The 17796-nt window shown below is 40.1% G+C and overlaps 2 protein-coding genes across 2 annotated transcripts; one reads left to right on the forward strand and one right to left on the reverse strand.

The window, feature by feature from the left end:
- The first annotated feature begins 350 nt into the window (after positions 1-350).
- Positions 351-15798, forward strand: LOC308393573 (glomulin-like). The gene is made up of 18 exons (XM_080877443.1): positions 351-9110; positions 9522-9647; positions 10507-10617; positions 10695-10803; positions 11536-11785; positions 11901-11991; positions 12092-12258; positions 12341-12394; positions 12482-12512; positions 12593-12682; positions 13615-13656; positions 13761-13834; positions 14102-14186; positions 14265-14374; positions 14981-15044; positions 15124-15259; positions 15365-15459; positions 15545-15798. Exons 1-18 carry the CDS (start codon positions 9069-9071, stop codon positions 15638-15640), a joined length of 1773 nt encoding a protein of 590 aa, XP_080733569.1. The 5' UTR covers positions 351-9068; the 3' UTR covers positions 15641-15798.
- Positions 14225-17795, reverse strand: cUnh1orf146 (chromosome Un C1orf146 homolog). The gene is made up of 7 exons (XM_080877442.1): positions 17658-17795; positions 17335-17428; positions 16615-16786; positions 16055-16133; positions 15833-15950; positions 14649-14710; positions 14225-14437 (listed from the first exon to the last, which is right to left on the reverse strand). The coding sequence occupies exons 1-7, from the start codon at positions 17721-17723 to the stop codon at positions 14345-14347; spliced, it is 684 nt and encodes a 227-aa protein (XP_080733568.1). The 5' UTR covers positions 17724-17795; the 3' UTR covers positions 14225-14344.
- Position 17796: the final 1 nt, after the last annotated feature.

Here is a 17796-nt window from a genome sequence, read left to right on the forward strand (position 1 = left end):
CTAGTGTTTATAGAAAGGTACCATATGAATCGCATTATGAGTCCCATAACGTTTTGGATGCCACCTACATATTGCTAAAGCATAAATCAAATGCTCTGTCTCAGTTATTATAATATACAGGTTTGTGTAAATATTTAACCCTTTAATCAAACACAACTACATCAGCACTGGTGCAGCTAGTTTTTAGAAGTAAATTAATTATTTGAATGTAGAACAACTGGGCGTAGCCAGTGACTGATGACACATTAATGTTAATAATCTTGTAAAAATGCCTCAAATTCTGGGACATATGCTGTCTTAGACGACGTTATTGACGTGGGGGGGAAGGCATGTATAAGACCCAAGTAGTTTTAGTGGTGGCTCATTATTACAGACAGACAACTAAGCTGGAGCATCTCTAAAAAAGCAAAGATTATCTGGATCTTATAGTCAGCAATGAATGGAAAAACTGGTGACTGGTTGGAGTACGATGTCCAATGTCACCTTTGATGGCCCTGTAGCGTTTACACCTTAGCGGGCATGAGCTGTTTTGGTAACACCGCAAAACACAGCATAGTAGGCTGAGGTTGTTAAATGTCAAAGCATTTTCTAGTCTCTGACTATCCCAGTAGAATTAGGGAAAAGGAAAAAAGGGAGTGAAAATGGGAGCAAGACTACAAATCTCCATTGTGGAGGCTGTACTCAAAAACTGCATGAAGATGGAATTTTAAGAAACCCTCAGTTTCCCCATGTGACCTGCCAGATCTTAAGCATTTTTGGGAAGAAGAATGAAAAAATTGGCTGTGCCCTGATTTGTAAAGGTGACAAAGATGCATCCAACAAGTAATGATTCGACACTCTAAATGCTTTGAGTTGCTATCTGGAACAAAAACAATGCACAGTAGGACTATTAGGTAAATATAAATGCAAACATGTAATCTATTAGTAATAACTGAGATTTTTTCCTGTTGTGTTTATACTGATGCAAAGCAATAAAACCAGAGCTTGACTAAGCAAATACTGTTAGAATGACTCTGTTGTATGCAAAAATAAACAAATCAGATTACTAGTGTGTAAGCCAAATGCTAACAAGGTGTTAAAATCTGTTATGATACATAAAAGTTTAGCATCTCTGTCAAAGTAACACAGAAACTATTAGCTTATATCATCTACGCAAGCAGAGGACGATTTGTGAGTGAGAACGGCAACACAAGATGTTACTTTGTGATACAGTCGTCCCTTAAACCAGGGCTGATTGTAGCTATGAATCTTTCTAAAAAATTCATAAGATCCATTTCACAAATGACCAAGCCAAGCATGTGCCTGTATCTAAACAGCAAAATGAGAACGAGGCGAGGAAGATCTATAAGAGGAGCCCGCAGCCAGAGGAAGGAGAACAAAATGACAAAGATTTATTCTCAGCCATGATCAAATATTTATGCTGAGGCATTCAAGTAAAGTTACTTTTTGTGTTCTGATTTAATGAATGATTTGAGCAGTGGCAGTGCTGGGAGGCACAGATGTTGGGTTTGCTGAAGCCTGCACTAATGCCCATTCAGGGGTCTGTGTGGTCATGTGTCAGACTGCAGCAGGATCAAAGCGGGAGTAACGCCACTGTGACGATCACAGCTTAGAGGAGGAAACGGTAAGTACTTCCACAACCCCTGAGATCTCCACTGGGCCACTGCTAGGGAACACGAAGTGAGAAAGAGAGGTCACTGTAACTATATTAACACAAGCTGCTGCTGCCAAATCCTGCACAAGAACATGTTTTTGCAGTCCTCCATTGCAAGTTCTATTTATCCGTTAGAAATGATCGGCTCACTTGCCTTTAAAACACATTAACCCAGTACCTTATTATTAACCAGATGCCATTATGTTGCCTATCACTCCATTAGAGCCAAGTCACTTTACAATAGGCCTGGTTATGGTGGGATTGATCCAAAATGACAAAGCCACAGTCAAAGGAAATGGATCCCGGCGGTGCAGTGACTCTCCCATTCTCCCTCTGGCATCCTCTGAAACATTAATGACCCCAAGCTGAATCTGATCTGGCCTTTTTTACTCACTGTTTTATTCTTACTCTGATCTATCTACCCACTAATGTTAGCCACTCTCACGTATATAAAAAAGGAGTATTGATTAGTTGTGTTAAGATTTACTTTCATTTTAGGCTAAGCTAATGTAATCTAACGAAATTAAATGGCAGAAAGTAAAAGCTTCAGCAAATCAATAAATTGGGAAACTAAGAACAAAAAGTAGTATAACAGCAGCATCTAAAAGACTTCATCAAGTAACAAGAGTAAATATTCTAAATGAAGTTGTAAAGTCTGTAAATTCAAAGAAGGGTTCAAATCAGATGACCTGAAAGGGAGCTGTGAGCGGGCAGGAAGTACCAGGAGACATCTGTGGCAGGTGAAACAGAAATTCTAACACTTGAGCGAACACTTAAATGGATAAAGGGAGTTTGGAGGGAAAAAAAAAGGCTAAAAGCTTCCATCACTTTCAACAAGACGTTGGAACCCAAAAAACAGTGTGTCAGCATCTTTAAACACCGGAGAGAAGAGGAGATGACAAAATCATTTTGACAGCCAGTTCACATGTAACATCTCCGATTCATCCACCTTGGGGAGTTGCTGGGCAGTTTTACCCAGCTGCCGGGGGAAACCAAGCCCCGTGTGTTAAAGCAGAGCGGGCACGGCCGAGCTTGTGCGCCGCACCGCGCGCCGCTTATCGATCAGAGTCAGACAGGGTGTCAGTCTCCACAGCCCAGAGATACAGCCGGCAAGCAGCATTTATCTGCGTGTATGAAGGTGTCCGCTCTGTGTGTATTGATTAGGAACAACTCGACACTGGGAATTGTCATCAAAATGCCGATTGACAAAAGGTTGAGCAGGCGGTGATGAAGTCTGCATGCGTGGTCCACTAGATATGGATTTGTTGCAGTTCCCGAGCGTCGATCCATACCAGTCAGGCACTGCAGGTCAGGAAACACTGAGGTGTCGAGCCTGGGCCTTTGTCTCACCCTGGGAGCTTTCAACTCATAGTACACTGGTAGACAGAGCTGCTTTATGGCATGTTGAATGATGTGCAAAAGACAGGACGACATTATAGCAACAGTCTTTGCCAAAGCGCAAACAGATGTTCACTAAACACACTCGGACCGCGCCTGCACAGCCCCTCCCTGCAATTGTTTGCCACAGAGGCAAAGCTTTTACAAAAAGGGGCCAAGGTCGGATTTTCCCTAGTGAGACCACCACCTCCATTAGCTCTCAGTTCACTGGGGTATCCGTTTCTCCCTAAAGATATTCAACTTCCAGACATCCACAGCACCGTTCATGGAAGAAAAAACAAGAACAAAAGTGCCAGCGTGCATCTCTGTACTGACCAAAACAATATCAAGATTTCATTTAATTAACCATACCAACACAAATATATCAAGTTCTTCATAGGTTTGAGACATCAGTCACAAAAATAAAATGGGCTTCAACAGATCTTTAGTAGTGCTTAAAGCATGTAGCAATTTTAACAACGACCTGATCAGGTATCACAAGTACCGTTGATTCCAAAGATGATCCGATGCCACAGAGTTCAATTATTTTATTCATCTAAAAAACACATGAGTAGTCTTACACTGACCGATCCTTCATTTGTATCCACAAACATGCACAACACAGTTTTTTTTTTTATTTATTCAATCCCACAGTTAATTCCAGCTGCCAAAAATCCAAATATGTATTAATCAGTGGTTGACTATAGTCTCTGAGTAATGTACAATGTCCCTATGTTTGAGTTACATTCACTAAAAACTAAGTGCACGGCTGCAGTGCTAAAAACACGGAGAAACTCATTTTCCCTGCCCTGCCTCAAATATTTTGTGCACACACTGAGTGCAAAATACACTTAATCCCATGTTATATGTTCTCAGTACATTTTTTGATTGTTTTGTCAGATGAAGGCACTTTGTGTATTTGTGACATATGGAACAAGTGGCACATCTGCAGTTTTTTTCCTTTGGAATATCTTCTGAACAGCACCCCAACTTTTCTGGAATCACGTTATCAGACACACCCTCATGCTGTTTTGTATGCATTTTCCACTGCTCTAGAAAATCCACAAAGTGTAGACAGTCTTACTGAAAATGATTTCCACCAAAGAAACAGTCGTGACAAGCAGATTATCCTGAGGAACCATAGCATGTTTTATTAAAAGAAATAAAAGAAATAAATCACACATACTTTTATTTTTTACTCCCTGATAATGCATTAACAGGGCACGTCTGTACCCTTAAACTGGCAGAAATGTGTTGTGCAAGTTTAAAAGTTGCGTCACTTGTGGTAACCGGCATATCAATCAAAATCTACCCATCAGAAAAGGAAGAGCACAGACATGGACGCAGAGATATTTAGACATGCTATAAATATCTCTGTAGAGTCCAGCTGACTCACATGTGAATATATGCAGGATGTGCACACATTGCAATGTTCCCTGGTCGACATAAGATAAAAATTTAAAGATTTTAAATGAGATTTCTTTTTGATTTTATTTGTTCTTTAACACTTGTTACTTATACGTCTGAAATAAAAATGTGATTGATTTTTTTCATCAGCACCTTGCATGCATCAAAGGAATTTGGGTAAATGAGGAAACAGTTTTGGGATTTCACAAATTAAGAGACATTTAAAAAAACACTCCCAATAGTAATGCAGCAATCACAAAAGCAAATCTGGACGGTATAAAGGAAATATCTCAAAATCAAATTCATCTTCGTGCCTCATAAAGCAGCAGTGTAGCTGATGCAGGACCCGGGGGAGAGGCCCTAAACATGGCAGTTTTTCCTGACAAGCACTGCAGAGCCTGGGGAGGTTTCAGGCAGACAGGAGAGCTTGAAGCAGTCTGCAGAGGGGGAAGCAGACTGGATAAATAGTTCACTTAGACTCTCTTGCTCTCTAAGAGGTCACCAAGGAAATATGGAAGGAAAATGGAGAGGCTTTATCCCACTCTCACAGGACTGCTGAATGTTTGCATATTAGACTGCTCTATGAATACTGCACACATCTGCTCCGCAACTGAAATGATACGGTCCATCTTACTCATTCGTTCAATCTAAGAAACTACGGTCAAGGTCTTAAAAGTGCCCCTTGAATATAACCTTAAACCAAATCCTGAATGAATCTGTTGGAGGTGGATACTGGTTGCTGTAGCAACACAGATCTATTAAATATAAATGGATATTTGATATCAGTGACCTGAGATATGGCTCTGAACACTGCAAACTGCTCTCCACATGCCTACAGACTGCCAGACAGCATCTCCACCACTCCAATGATTGCTCAGAATGCGCACTCATGAAAACAGATACTTCTTTGACTCTCAAATGAATTCACTTGTTAATCAAAGACATGATACCGGTGTAAAACATCCTGCATCATGAAGACTAAGTGTCACATTTCACAGCGATACAAGTAGCAGTATTAATGGCTATACTGTGTATATTAAGGGTACAAATAAGGATATTTGTATTTGTTTCTTTAAAATATTTTTTTATTAGTTATTGATATTTGCCAAATGGCCTCTCTACTGGATCCACAGTAATGTCATGAAATGTCTTGTTTGACATTATAAAATAATATATGCAATTTTGCTGGTGAGATTTTCGCTTTGAATTTAAAGAAAACTGAAACTAAAGTAAAGTGATATTTTTTTAAGCCTTTTTGTGATAAATTTGACGATTATGGCTACTCAAGATCTCACATAGTTGGAATATTCCATATGACTGATCAAAAAAAATGACTTAATAAACAGAAACATTATATTTCTGAAAATACACTCAGTACTTTACACATTTAGTGTAAGTGCATCAGTGCAGCATGGCATCAGCTTGTGGGACTGCTGAGGTGTCACTGAACCTCAGGTTGCTTTCGTAGCGGCCTTCAGCTCCTCTGTATTTTTTGAGCTGGGTGTTTCTCATCCTCCTCTTGACATTACCCCAAAGTTTAACCAGTAATAACACAGTCAGCAAACAACTTGATAATAGTTTTGGTTCTGTGAGCAGGTACTAATTCTTTATGGACAATAAAATCAGCATATCTATAAAGCTTCTCAGCATGGAGTAGATTTGATAAAATACAGAGGACCAACTATCACCAAGATCAGCAGATGACATGGCAACCAAAATCCTCACAAACTTCACACTGGACTTCAAACACCGCAGACTTCAGGACCTTGACTTCCAAATGAAGTGCAAAATTTGACTTTGCTCTGAAAAGAAGACTTTAGTCAACCGAGCAGCATTTGAGCTCTTTTTCTCCCTAGACCAGCTAATACATCTCTCAGAATAAGACCGTGGCAGCTCCTTTCCTAAAGACATCTGTGTTTGACGGCTCTTGATGCTCTGACACCAGCCTCAGTACCCTGACTGTGAGCCTCGAATTGACATTTGTTGACGATGCTCAGGAATCCCTGTTGCTTTGATAGTGATGCATGTTTATTACCATATTTACCTTCCAGCCAAATGTTAAGAATGTTAAGCCAAAATGTTTTTTCTTTGATTATTGCTTATTCAGACATTCGGAAGACATGCCAAGTCTCTTACCTGTGTTGCTATATTGTTAAAGTTGAACTTTAGCATGGGTCTAAAATTAAAAGATCTTTTTCACCTATGTGTGAATTTAACAATGAGGTGCTGAATCCACAGACTGATTCTGCCATCAGAGTTAAGCCCTCAAGACAAACAGTGCCCTCCTGAGTTGGAAAGGGATCACTGCTCTGACTCTGTCCTCCGATTTCTTGCGCTTTAAAACGAGAATCTGTTAATCAGAGACACGATGTTTTCACGACTGTGGAGCATCAACTGTTCAAACAAAACTGAAGAAATTTTAAACTAGGAATTACATACCAGTTAAAACAACTTATTCTGTGACATAATGGTTCTTTCGACTCAAATACTGTTAAGCTTATTTTAAATCTTAACTCTGCGTTTGTTTATCCTAAGCCTAGACCTTGTGTTCTTTAATATTTTGTGTACCCAGGAGCACTGCCAAAACAAAACCTCATCAGCCTGCAATTAATGACAGCAAAATCAGGGACAAAGACGGACTGAGCAGCAGTCTGTGTACTGTATTTGCTTTGTGGCTTTTGTCTAAGGCTTTCATCACAGCGCAATACACAGAGCAAACCTGGGCGGCAGATGTCGGCTAAATCCGACCGTTCAAACACGCTTCTACACCTATTCATCTAAAATCAGGACATGAGCTTCTCCTCTGCTGAAGCAGGAGCAGGAAGTCAGTGATTGTGCTTGTATTATATTATACACGCACGTAAATGCTGAGGGGGGAGAGGCGATCAAAGCCTTTGAGGCCTTTGTGTTTGCACAGAAGAGCAATATGTTGTCATCAAGCAATCATGGAAAGGCATTCGTAATCCCTGTGCATCTGTGTACAGCAGGCACTTCCTTTTAATTACATTGAGAAGTCTGCTGCAGCCAGCGTGTGTCACAGGATTTATTTTTTCTATAGATACTGCCACATCACAATGGGTCCTACACATTGTTCTCTCCTTAAATCTATTTGAAAAGAAGTATAGCTGATGTTTTAGTACACTACAAATCATATGTATATGATCTCATTCCAATATAATTTACACTATAAACAATACCTGCAATGCATATAAAATGAACTTTAACCCCTGCCATGTTACTACTTTGACAAGGTCTGGAAAAAACAAACAACTTGTCACCCTCAGCTGAGAGGAAATGGGTTAGGAGGTTAGGTTACTGAGGAACAACTCAGGAAACACCAAGGCTCAAGCCTGCCATGAACTAAAAACTGCTCCCACTGTCCACACTGAAGCAGGTCTTACATTGCCATGGACTAAGAGGGGGCTGACCAAGAAAAAAGCCCCTGCTCCAAAACAGACTCCTTCAGGCTCAACTGAAATTTGACAAACCATACGCCCTTTGAAGAAAGGTTTTCAGGTCAGGAGTAAAGCCGAGGCTTTCAAACCTGAAAACACTGCACCAAAGGTCAAGCATAAGTGGTGGTAGCATCACGGTCTGATGCTGTTATGCTGTTATTCTGCTGGTGTTATTGGTACACTGCACAAAGTGGATGGAAAAATGAACCAGGAGGACTACCCCTAAATTCTTCAATGTTACCTCAAAGCAGCAGCTAGACAGCTGAAACGTGTCGGTTCCAACAGGACAATGATCCCAAACAGACATTAAAACTTGTTTTGGAATAAATCAAGCTAACATTAAGTTTCTGGAACAGCTTTCCCAAAGCCTCGACTTCAACCCTACTGAAAATTTTTGGAACAAGGGGAATTTAATTAAATATTAGTGGAGGTGTATGTATGTATTTGGTACATTGTGTATACTTTTAACCCTGGGGATAAGAAAAAATCCCAAATAAATTTAAACATACGTGTACTAAACTAGGTGTACTTCACAAGGCGAAGAAAAAAAAACCCCAAACTACAATGAAGGTTACTAAATTTGTGCTAATACACAAATTATATTTCCCTCTATGCAAATGACCTCATTTTAAGGTAGCAGAACTTTAAAATATAATCTACTAAAAATGTATTTTCACAAACTACACTGCTAGCATGCATATTAATTTCTATTTTAGTTGCAGACTATGCTAAAGTGGCATATCCCCACCTACACTGCAGGAAATTAGGTAAATATCTCAGTGGTAGGGCAGGTGTAAATAGATCATGAGCACAAGTTTTGACACCGAAGTTTCAGTTTTGTCATATTTAAATTCCTATTTTGGACTCTTTCTAAGCAGTGACAACCTCTGTACAGTTTTTATGTGACTGGATCCTTCCAGACATGTCTGCACTTTCTGTGACCACACTGAACTGCTCTGGTTTAATCCTATTACGGTACATGTCAAGCACAAAGAGACCTAAGAGGTTTATGTTTCGCTTCCTTACAGAGTGAATCTCTCCCTCTTTCTCTGTCTCTCTTTCAAGACACCAGGAGAGCTATATATTTGATCATTTTGATTCTGTGCTGTTGCATCATCTGTCAAAATAAAGGCCAACTGATAATAAGATTGTCTGTGAGGGCTGAAGAGAAACTGATGATGAATGAAGATCAGGTGAAAGAGATAATCCAGAGATGGGTAAGTCAACAATATTGCGCCATGGCAACACATTTTAGCTGAGGCTATCGTACTCAGGATCTCCTCTCCTGATGTTGCAATGAAGTATGACCTTCAAGTGTGGGGAAAAATAGCATAACGGCTGACAGATTAGCTGCTAGCATTAGAGTATAGAAGAACTGGTGCGTTGGGTGACGCTGCCTTCATTATATCTCGTTTGATCCTCCTCACTCAGTAACATTACAAGAGGAAGTCCATGTTAAATAAATATATTTGTTTCTTAGGGTTTATGCAGGATATCCTGACATCTACTCACACTATACTAGCACTATCTACTGCTTCTGAGAGGAAACTCATGACTAAGCTCAATGGTGTTTATCAGCAATAGTAAAAGAAAACATTATGACGTAATATACTGTGTCCTGTATTTAGAGAAATACTCAAGAAGACGATCTGAAGCCTGAGGACTACCAGCAGTTCAAGACTTTGGGATGTGCCAGTCTCAGTGAGGGTGAAAGTCAACAGCTCTTAAAATTCATACAAGATGAGAAAAACCAGGTATTCCTCGTCGTTGCCAACACAGCAGATCAGGGCAGCTGTTTCCTCCGTAGCAGTTACACCTCACAGATATGAAGTGACAGCAGATTGGCAGCGTTAATCTGCCATACAGCTCTAAAAGCACGGCTACACTGCAGGATCGTACCTACTGAAGCGAGCAGCCTCTTGCCTGCTACACAACTATGCTAAACATTAACATGCAGCTACCACTCTGTGCCTCCTAGCCTCTTGACCTGGAGGTGTGCTGGGAAAACAAGCAGATATTCAGTCAGATTTCTCGCTCCACTGATAACCCTCTTCAATACAGCGCTTCTCTAAGTGCCCTTGGTTGTCCCATCTCTCCACGCTCAGTGCAGTTATTTGTAGCCTACATTTAAAGCATGTGTCATCTCTCACTCCTTCCTCTTTCTGAGCTAAAACAATCTCAAGGGCTGCAAATGATTGATTATAAAATGAGAAATCCCTGGATTTTGACTTTCAAAACCATTGCCGAAAAAGAAGCCGCGCGGAGAAGAACAAATAGGTGAACTGACAGTCATGGGATTGCAGCTCTGCAACAAATGATTTTAATAAGAATCTTTTTCCACAGATTATCTATATAGTCTAATGCCTTTTTAAAATTATTTTCAGAAGGTGAAACCTGCACCTTCTTCCACTCCTTTTTCGTGTGTGTGTGTGATCTGGTAGATCACACTTTAACCAGCAGTTGTGAAGATGAAACTGCACTTCTTTTGCATGCATCAGTTTATGCAGCGATGCATGCAAATGGAAAGGAAGGGACTATCAAATTCATATGCCGACAGGGTCGCTTTTAAGGTTCCCGGTGACGTGTACTGATTGCCTATTGTTGCACTTGCAGGTTATTGTGAAATCTATGGGCTGTGTTATACTGGCACCTCTTCTAAATGAAGTTGTAAAAAAAGCTAAGGGTCTGGATCAATACCAAGCTGCCATCACACATCTGACCAGGGTAGGTGCAAGCAGTTCTTCTACATAGTGAAACATGCTCCCCGTGCATCACCTGAAACGTTGCATCTGTTCGTTAAGACTTGCAGGCCAAATGAACTCCTGGATTGCATGCTTGAAATAATTGAAGGCATTGATCCAGGTGCCATTTCCGAGACAATCCTAGCCCTTCTTCCGCATCTTCAATCAGGTAACACAACTAATCATGCAACAGTACTACTACTAAATCAACACAACAGTCTCGGCCATAAATTCTACCTCTACCACAGAAATAAACACAGCTTTTAGGAATAGCTGCAGATTCAGCCTGATTCACCATCATCCACTACAACGACAATATTAAACTACAATTACAACTTTTTTTGACAACATTTTTAGATTTGCAATAGTAAAAATGAATTTATGGTAGAATTGCTTTTATCGCATTAAACTGCACAGCCATAACCAATAATCAAATGATCCCCGTTAGGCCTGGTAACATTATCAATCGAACAGCTCGGTGGACGCGCTCAGGTCAGTGGAGTCGCTTGCTAGTTTATTAGGTGAGTGGGGAGAGTTGTTATTGCTGTTGTCTAAGCTGACATAAATGCAGTGGATAAAATAAGAAAAATTTAACACGATCCAAAAACACCTCAAACTAATCGGCCAAAATAACAATACGTTTGAATCGACAGTTTCAGCACTTTTGACAAACATTGAACACCTTTACCGTCATAGCACCTTTTTTTTTTTGCAGGGTTCTTGTATTAGACAACATGTAGATCATGTGCATCACATGTAGCCTGGTTTACTGAGTGCGGTTACTGCTTCTCCATGCCTTGGTGGGTTATGGTGAACAAGTAAATGCTGCTTTTTCTTTTTCTTTAAAGGGCTCCCCCTGCTGTACGCTTACTGTAAACTAACAAACTGTGTTTTTAAACAGTACTTCTCCGACTGGATGAGGGGAAGGCAGCCTGTGTGGGCTCGACTCTGTCGGCCCTGCAGAAGCAGCTGTCCCGGCTGCCTGTGCCTTACACGGAGCAGCAGGAGGAGGCTGATGAGTACGGCCTGTGCCGCTGCAGCGCTGCCTTGACTGTGTTCACAGAACCTTTTGTGGAGGAGGTGAAAAGGACAGACGGAAATTGTGCTGCTACAGCTGAAGATGAGGAGCTAAAGATTGAGCTTCTGAAGTTGTATGTTTCTCTCTGCAACTCTGTTTATTTGTAGTTATTATTATTAATGATATTAAATACAAATGGCAAAGCAAAATGACTTCGAATTGAATAACTGATTGCATTCTCTGTTTAGCTGCATGAGGAGTTTGAGAGAGCCTTTGCTTGAGGCTGAACTGAAGCACAACAGAAGATCACCATTGTGGCTCTTTGCAGTAGAGATAATGGTACGGGCAAAGTCACTTCACTTTACTTCTATTTTTTTTTTTTATTTAGAACACAACATGTTTTAGTTGTTTAGTCCCAAGTCACATGTGTGCATTGCAGGTCACACTTTCTGCAATCAAAGAGCCTCTTCCGGAGCTCTTATTCTTCAGCTCACTGAGGAAAAACATCCTGATGGACAATAATCAGTTCAAGGAGGCGAGAGCATGTCTGGCTTATCTGCTGTTTGTTCAGCTCATTACCATTGACAACTTTCCAGCAGTGTTTAGGTAACGTGAGCAGCCACATTTTACTTACTTAAATTTACTTTCACTAAAAACTATTAATGTTGAACTTTTCCTGCCTTTCTAGCCATGTGTTTATTCTCCAGTGCAACATGGAATACATCAGTCAGCTGCTCAGCAGGTATGCTGTTAACACAACATTAAGTGAACATGTTTTCTGTTTTAGAACAAACTTACAATCAGAGTCATATCTGTGTTTCTCTGACAGCAAAAAAGAATCACATTTGCTCAAAGGATTGGTAAGAGCCCATCAGTATGAAAAACATCTGAAAGCAGAAGACTGAGTTCATTTTAATTGCCCATAATTATCTATTATTAGGCGCTGTTCACAAAAAGCTTGGAGCGTGTGCAGGACAACAGCCTCCCAGTGAGTCTGCTGGATCTGAAGAGCTTCTACAGTGTGACACAGGTAAGACAAGCAGCCGTGCCAGACTCATTTCTATTTCTCAGGCTGCATACACACACAGGCCGGAGCAGCAGAATTACAGAAAAACCTGAGATGTCTTAAGTCTGTTTGCATATTCACTGAGATCACTGTCAGTGCATGCATGTCACTCTGTGACCTTCACCTTTAAGGTCAAGGTCACTGAGATTCAAAACCTGTCCGAGATTTTTCGTGGTTGCTTCTATGGTATGAATTTAAAAATCCTAAGTTGGCTCATTCTCGAGCTATTATTTACAAGATTTTTAGAAACTTGACCTTTCCTTGAGTTCAAGGTCACTGAAAATCAAACTCATCTGATACTTTTAGTAGAAGCAATTTCCAAGCAAGCAAATTTCAAAATCCTCATTCTCGAGGCCAAGCTGCTTTAGGTAAAGAACTGACAGTGAACTGTCAATCTGCAGCCTACCTCAGTTTCATAGGGTTTTATGTTTCATTGTTTAGCTGTCACACATAAACCATTTGTTGTTCGCACTCACTGCTCTCAGTGCTTTTATCCTCAGCAGGCAGCTGTTTTCAGTGAAAAGCGCTTAAGAAATCAAAACAAGCTAGTCAAGTAACTTAAGCAACCCAATTGGCAAAAACAAAGGGAGCTCCAAATGAAGCTGAAGAATGCTTGCTTGCACTGCAGGATGGATCCGTGTCTTTAACGTGATACAGCTCTCTGCTCCCCTCTAGTGGCCTAAAAATGTTATTCAAAACTACAAAATAAGCATCAGTTAGTAAGCTGTTTTTTGTTTTTTTTAACGTGATGAGACTTTGAGACTCAGCCTGTGAAGTGGCTGTAAACTATAATATTATAGTTGTAACATTTACTGCGATTCACAGCTGTAGCTGACTTAAATGACTCAACCATAACACCGAAAGCTCAGTGAGCTGTTTTGTGCTTAAATTCTCAGAACCTGCGGCGAGTTCTTACCGACTGTCCAATACAGCACTTGGTGAGTGCTTCATTAGTGGTCAATATGGGGAAAATGTTTGACTTTTGCTACACTATAAAAGGCATACATCTGTTCGCTCTTCCGTCTGATCATTGCTCCCCCAGAGAGAATCGGGCCTGCAGGTTTTCCAGGTATTCATCAATAAATTAGATGCAGAAGCAAAGCACAAATTCTTCAGGTGAGAAAAACAGTTTCAATTGCAGTTGCAATTTCTTTCCAGGTGTGAAATTAACGCCCATTATACAGCTATATATAGACTACTTTAACACTTTATTAAAAACAAATGGCCCACAGCATATTCTTAACTTGTCCCTCTATTAATTTACTGCTGCTTCTCTCCATCTAGCGTTTCCAGTTACACTCCAGCTGACAAATGTTTACAGTATTCTCTTAGTCTTCTAACACTTTAACGTAACGCTTGCTGTTTTTGTTGCTGTTGTTGTAGGTGCATGTTAAAAACCAGCAATCACGCAGGAATAGAAAGTTATATAATCAAGAACATCAGGAATCAATTTGAACTTTCTATGAAGGTGAGAAAAACACGAGAGTCACGCCATAGCCTGCATTTTTTTTCTCTACACGTTAAATGTACTACAACTCTTTTACAGTGGGGTAACGCCAATGAGTGGTTCTTGGGAACGGAGTTTATTTCACTGATGACACTGGTGCTGTGCTTGCCACAAGGTGCTCAGACAGATTTGCTCAGCAGTATGGACAAGTGAGTAACGAGAAAAGTTTGAAGCATTATTACAGCAGACTGGAGGAGGTGGAACCTGGTTACCTGAAGCACAAAGTCAGTGGAGTGAGACGTAATTATAATTCTTGATTATGGCAAAATCGTAAACATGGATACTTTGGCATGTGCTGAGAGCATAATAGTAGCTTTATTATACTTTAAAAAGAAAAAACTTTTTTTAATGAAGCAAATTCCATTTAACTGTCATTATAATTACAACCTAGACTTTGGGACACCTGGAAATTGAAATAATTACCCTTAAGTACCCCGCCTCTCGCTCTATGACAGCTGGGATAGGCTCCAGCGCCCCCCGCGACCCTGAAAAGGATAAGCGGAAGCGAATGGATGGATGGAATATAGGCTCAAAGGCATCCTTAGAATATTTTGACCTTTGAAAGAAATACAGAAAACCGTATCTGCTACCAAAATACATGGAGTTAATGGAACTAAATTAAAGCAATTTTCAACTTCAGATCTAATCAAGTTAAAAACTATCCTGCAGAGATTCAAAGACAAAAGTCTGTCATTGTGTGAACTGGGAAGCTTCATCCAGATTGAGCCATTAAGTAGCACTCTTTGTTTATCCAGGGTAATGGAGAGCCTAAATCTGCTACGCTATGTTCTTATCAGAGACGAAGAGCTGAGAACCAATGTAAGTAAGTCTAATACAAAGCTTTCAGTTAATGCCTGGTTAGGGCAGGACGCTGATCATCTGTTCTGCCTTCCTTTAGGAAGATGTGTGGGAAGAGTTGTGCAGGATCAAAGAGGAATACCTAAAAATGCTGCGTGTATGTATCAGCATATCAAGAGCGTATTATTCCTCTGAACTGAAAGCACTGAGGGAGGACCAAAAGCTAAAAGCAAAAGGTAGGAATTAGCTACTAATCTGTGTGACAAAATTCCAGTGAAATAAGCTTTACACGAATAGTTTAAGAGTCTATTTTTATACTGTCAACACTTCCTATTGCCCAGAAGCCAGAGATGCTGCTCGACCCACTAAATTAGTCAAAAGCATCACAGTAAGGAAGGAGAAAGTGTCCAACATGTCCCCGGAGGTCCAGCATCAGGTCAGGAAAACTCTTCTAATTTAATAATTTTCATTTATGTTTTGGACTCTACGACTAGCAAGCTGACTTTTGTCATGTTTCTCAGGTGCTGCAGAGTGCTTTGGTGACATTTGACCTCATGGAGAGTCTTATAGTCCGAATCGAAGAGATCACAGAGGAAAAGCAGAACAAACTAAACTGAGGCTCTGAATTCAGACCCTTCAATATTTTTCTAAATATATCTTTATTTGGTTTGCTTTGTTTGACTGAATAAAGTGTGTGCTTATATACAAGAATGTATACAAGATGATACTATATACTGAAATGTCTGCTTTTCTATGTTCAGCACATTGGGCTCCTGCTGGTTAGCATTAAATAAAACATGTCGAATCACCTGCCTGGTTTTGCAGCATGTCTCTTAACATTTCCCACACAGGACTGCTTTCAATGATGTGAGCCCGAGCCAGAGAAATCCGGTCCCGGATGCTGTCTACATGGGGTTTACTGGTGGCCTGCAGGAAGGTGTGGCTTAATTTAATTCAAGGTTTCACAAGGACACATCAGTTTATCTCATTTATATTTAAAATATACCAAATAGCTGCGCCTCCATTGTTACCTTGGCAATTGTTAACATCCCTTTAACAATTTCATCAGTGTTTTGCACAGGCAGGATCCTGAGATTGCTGCCAAAGAATCTGCAAGAGATAAAGACGTCCTTAGTACAATATAGTTATTCTGTTTTCAATATAGAACCTTTAAAAACAAAATCCACAAATTCTTTGACAGACAAGAAAAAAAGCAAAGTTAGGGGAGATAAAATACAAAAAAGATACCAATAGCAATAATGACAATTAAAAAAACAATTACTCTGAAAATACTTACAGAGTCATAAATATCTATGGTTGATTTTTCAGAGGCTATTTATTCTCCTGTAGCCTGCTTATTGGTTTGAATATGTAGATAGCCATATAATCAACATAGAAGTTACTGTAGGTGGACAAATTTCAGGTTGGCAATCAATAGACAAACTAAATAATAAAGAACCCGGGGCTGACCCATGAGGTACTCCGACATCATCATTATTATATCCTCAAGCTGCTGTCACAAAGCTTTGTAACCAGAGCGTTAGAATCAGTTAAGTAAAGCAAAAATGACACAACATGACTATTAATCTACCGGTTTTGAATCACAGTCAGCGTTTCCAGCTCCTTTTTTCCTTTAAATGGTGAACGAAGGAGTAAAAAGCAGTTGCGGTGGACTTGCACAAATTTCTTTATCCTCTCAAAGACTCCCGATTCTTCAGAGGGCTCTGGGAGGTCTTGCGGGTCAACCATCAGGAATGCAGTACCTGCAATAAATAAAAAACAACAACAACAAAAAAAACCTCACACACACATATATATATCTGTAAGTATGGGCTTTAATTCTGCCACAATCAGGGATCAGACCAAACGAGTTACACTCACACCCTCTCCTCTGGTGCTAAATTAATGTATATGTAGGAGTACTTTTTACTTAATCACTTGAAACATATTTTGATGCTAAAACATTCCCACTAGGCTACTTAAATAGGATTATGACTTAAGTAAAGAGTCTAAATCAGGGGTGTTAAACATAAGGCCCAGGGCCTTTAGGACAGCTTTAGAAAATGTGAAAGAGTGCAAAGATTTAGAACTTTTGACTGCATTTTCATAAGTTTTAGAGCTTTCCCAGTTGATATAAACCCCGACCCCCCACTACCATCACACTAAACCAAAGTATGAGGTCATTTACTGTGAACAATGAAAACTTTACACTACATTATTAAAATCCACTGAGTGTCTTATAGAAAACAGAATAATGTCTTATAGTGGGTTATAAAATACACGGCAGGTGTACTGGGGGACTCGGGTTTACCCGATAGAGGAAAAATGAAGGCTCCGGGATGAACACTGTCTGAAAACCTGATGCGGTGCTGCTGAGCGTTTAGCATCCTAATGATTTCGTGGCTCTGTGGAAACAAAATGAAGATAAGTTAACTGCTAGCATCGTTAGCTGGTACAGTTCTTTATTCAAAGTCAGAGGTGGGCAAATAACTAATATTTCACGTATTTTGTCGGTGCTAGTGCCTTGGCTTCATGGCTAAAGCTCTTTATGTTAACTTATTTTTTTTATAACTGCCACCAGAAACCGACCGAGCAAAACATTTTGACGGTTCAGGTTAAACTTTCTAACATTACCTGAAGCGATGTGCTGACAATAATCGTTGTTTTCCACTGAGGAGTCCCTTCTCCGCATGTCGCCATTGCCTGCTAGTTATTAACAAGTGAACGACACGGTTCCGATGACGACACTCTCAACCCGGTTTTTGGTCCAAAG

This window comes from Rhamphochromis sp. 'chilingali', assembly GCF_963969265.1.
Source record: "Rhamphochromis sp. 'chilingali' genome assembly, chromosome: 3".
Classification (NCBI taxonomy): domain Eukaryota; kingdom Metazoa; phylum Chordata; class Actinopteri; order Cichliformes; family Cichlidae; genus Rhamphochromis; species Rhamphochromis sp. 'chilingali'.

Bases quoted from the DNA above. Each gene is read 5' to 3' on its own strand.
- LOC308393573 (XM_080877443.1), top strand. From the start codon at position 9,069: ATGATGAATGAAGATCAGGTGAAAGAGATAATCCAGAGATGG. The intron at 11,786-11,900 runs GTATGTTTCTCT...TTCTCTGTTTAG, and splicing joins AAGATTGAGCTTCTGAAGTT to CTGCATGAGGAGTTTGAGAG. The intron at 12,395-12,481 runs GTATGCTGTTAA...TTTCTCTGACAG, and splicing joins ATCAGTCAGCTGCTCAGCAG to CAAAAAAGAATCACATTTGC.
- cUnh1orf146 (XM_080877442.1), bottom strand. From the start codon at position 17,723: ATGGCGACATGCGGAGAAGGGACTCCTCAGTGGAAAACAACGATTATT. The intron at 16,134-16,614 runs GTAGATTAATAG...TATCTCTTGCAG, and splicing joins CTGACTGTGATTCAAAACCG to ATTCTTTGGCAGCAATCTCA. The intron at 15,951-16,054 runs GTAACAATGGAG...ACCTTCCTGCAG, and splicing joins GGATGTTAACAATTGCCAAG to GCCACCAGTAAACCCCATGT.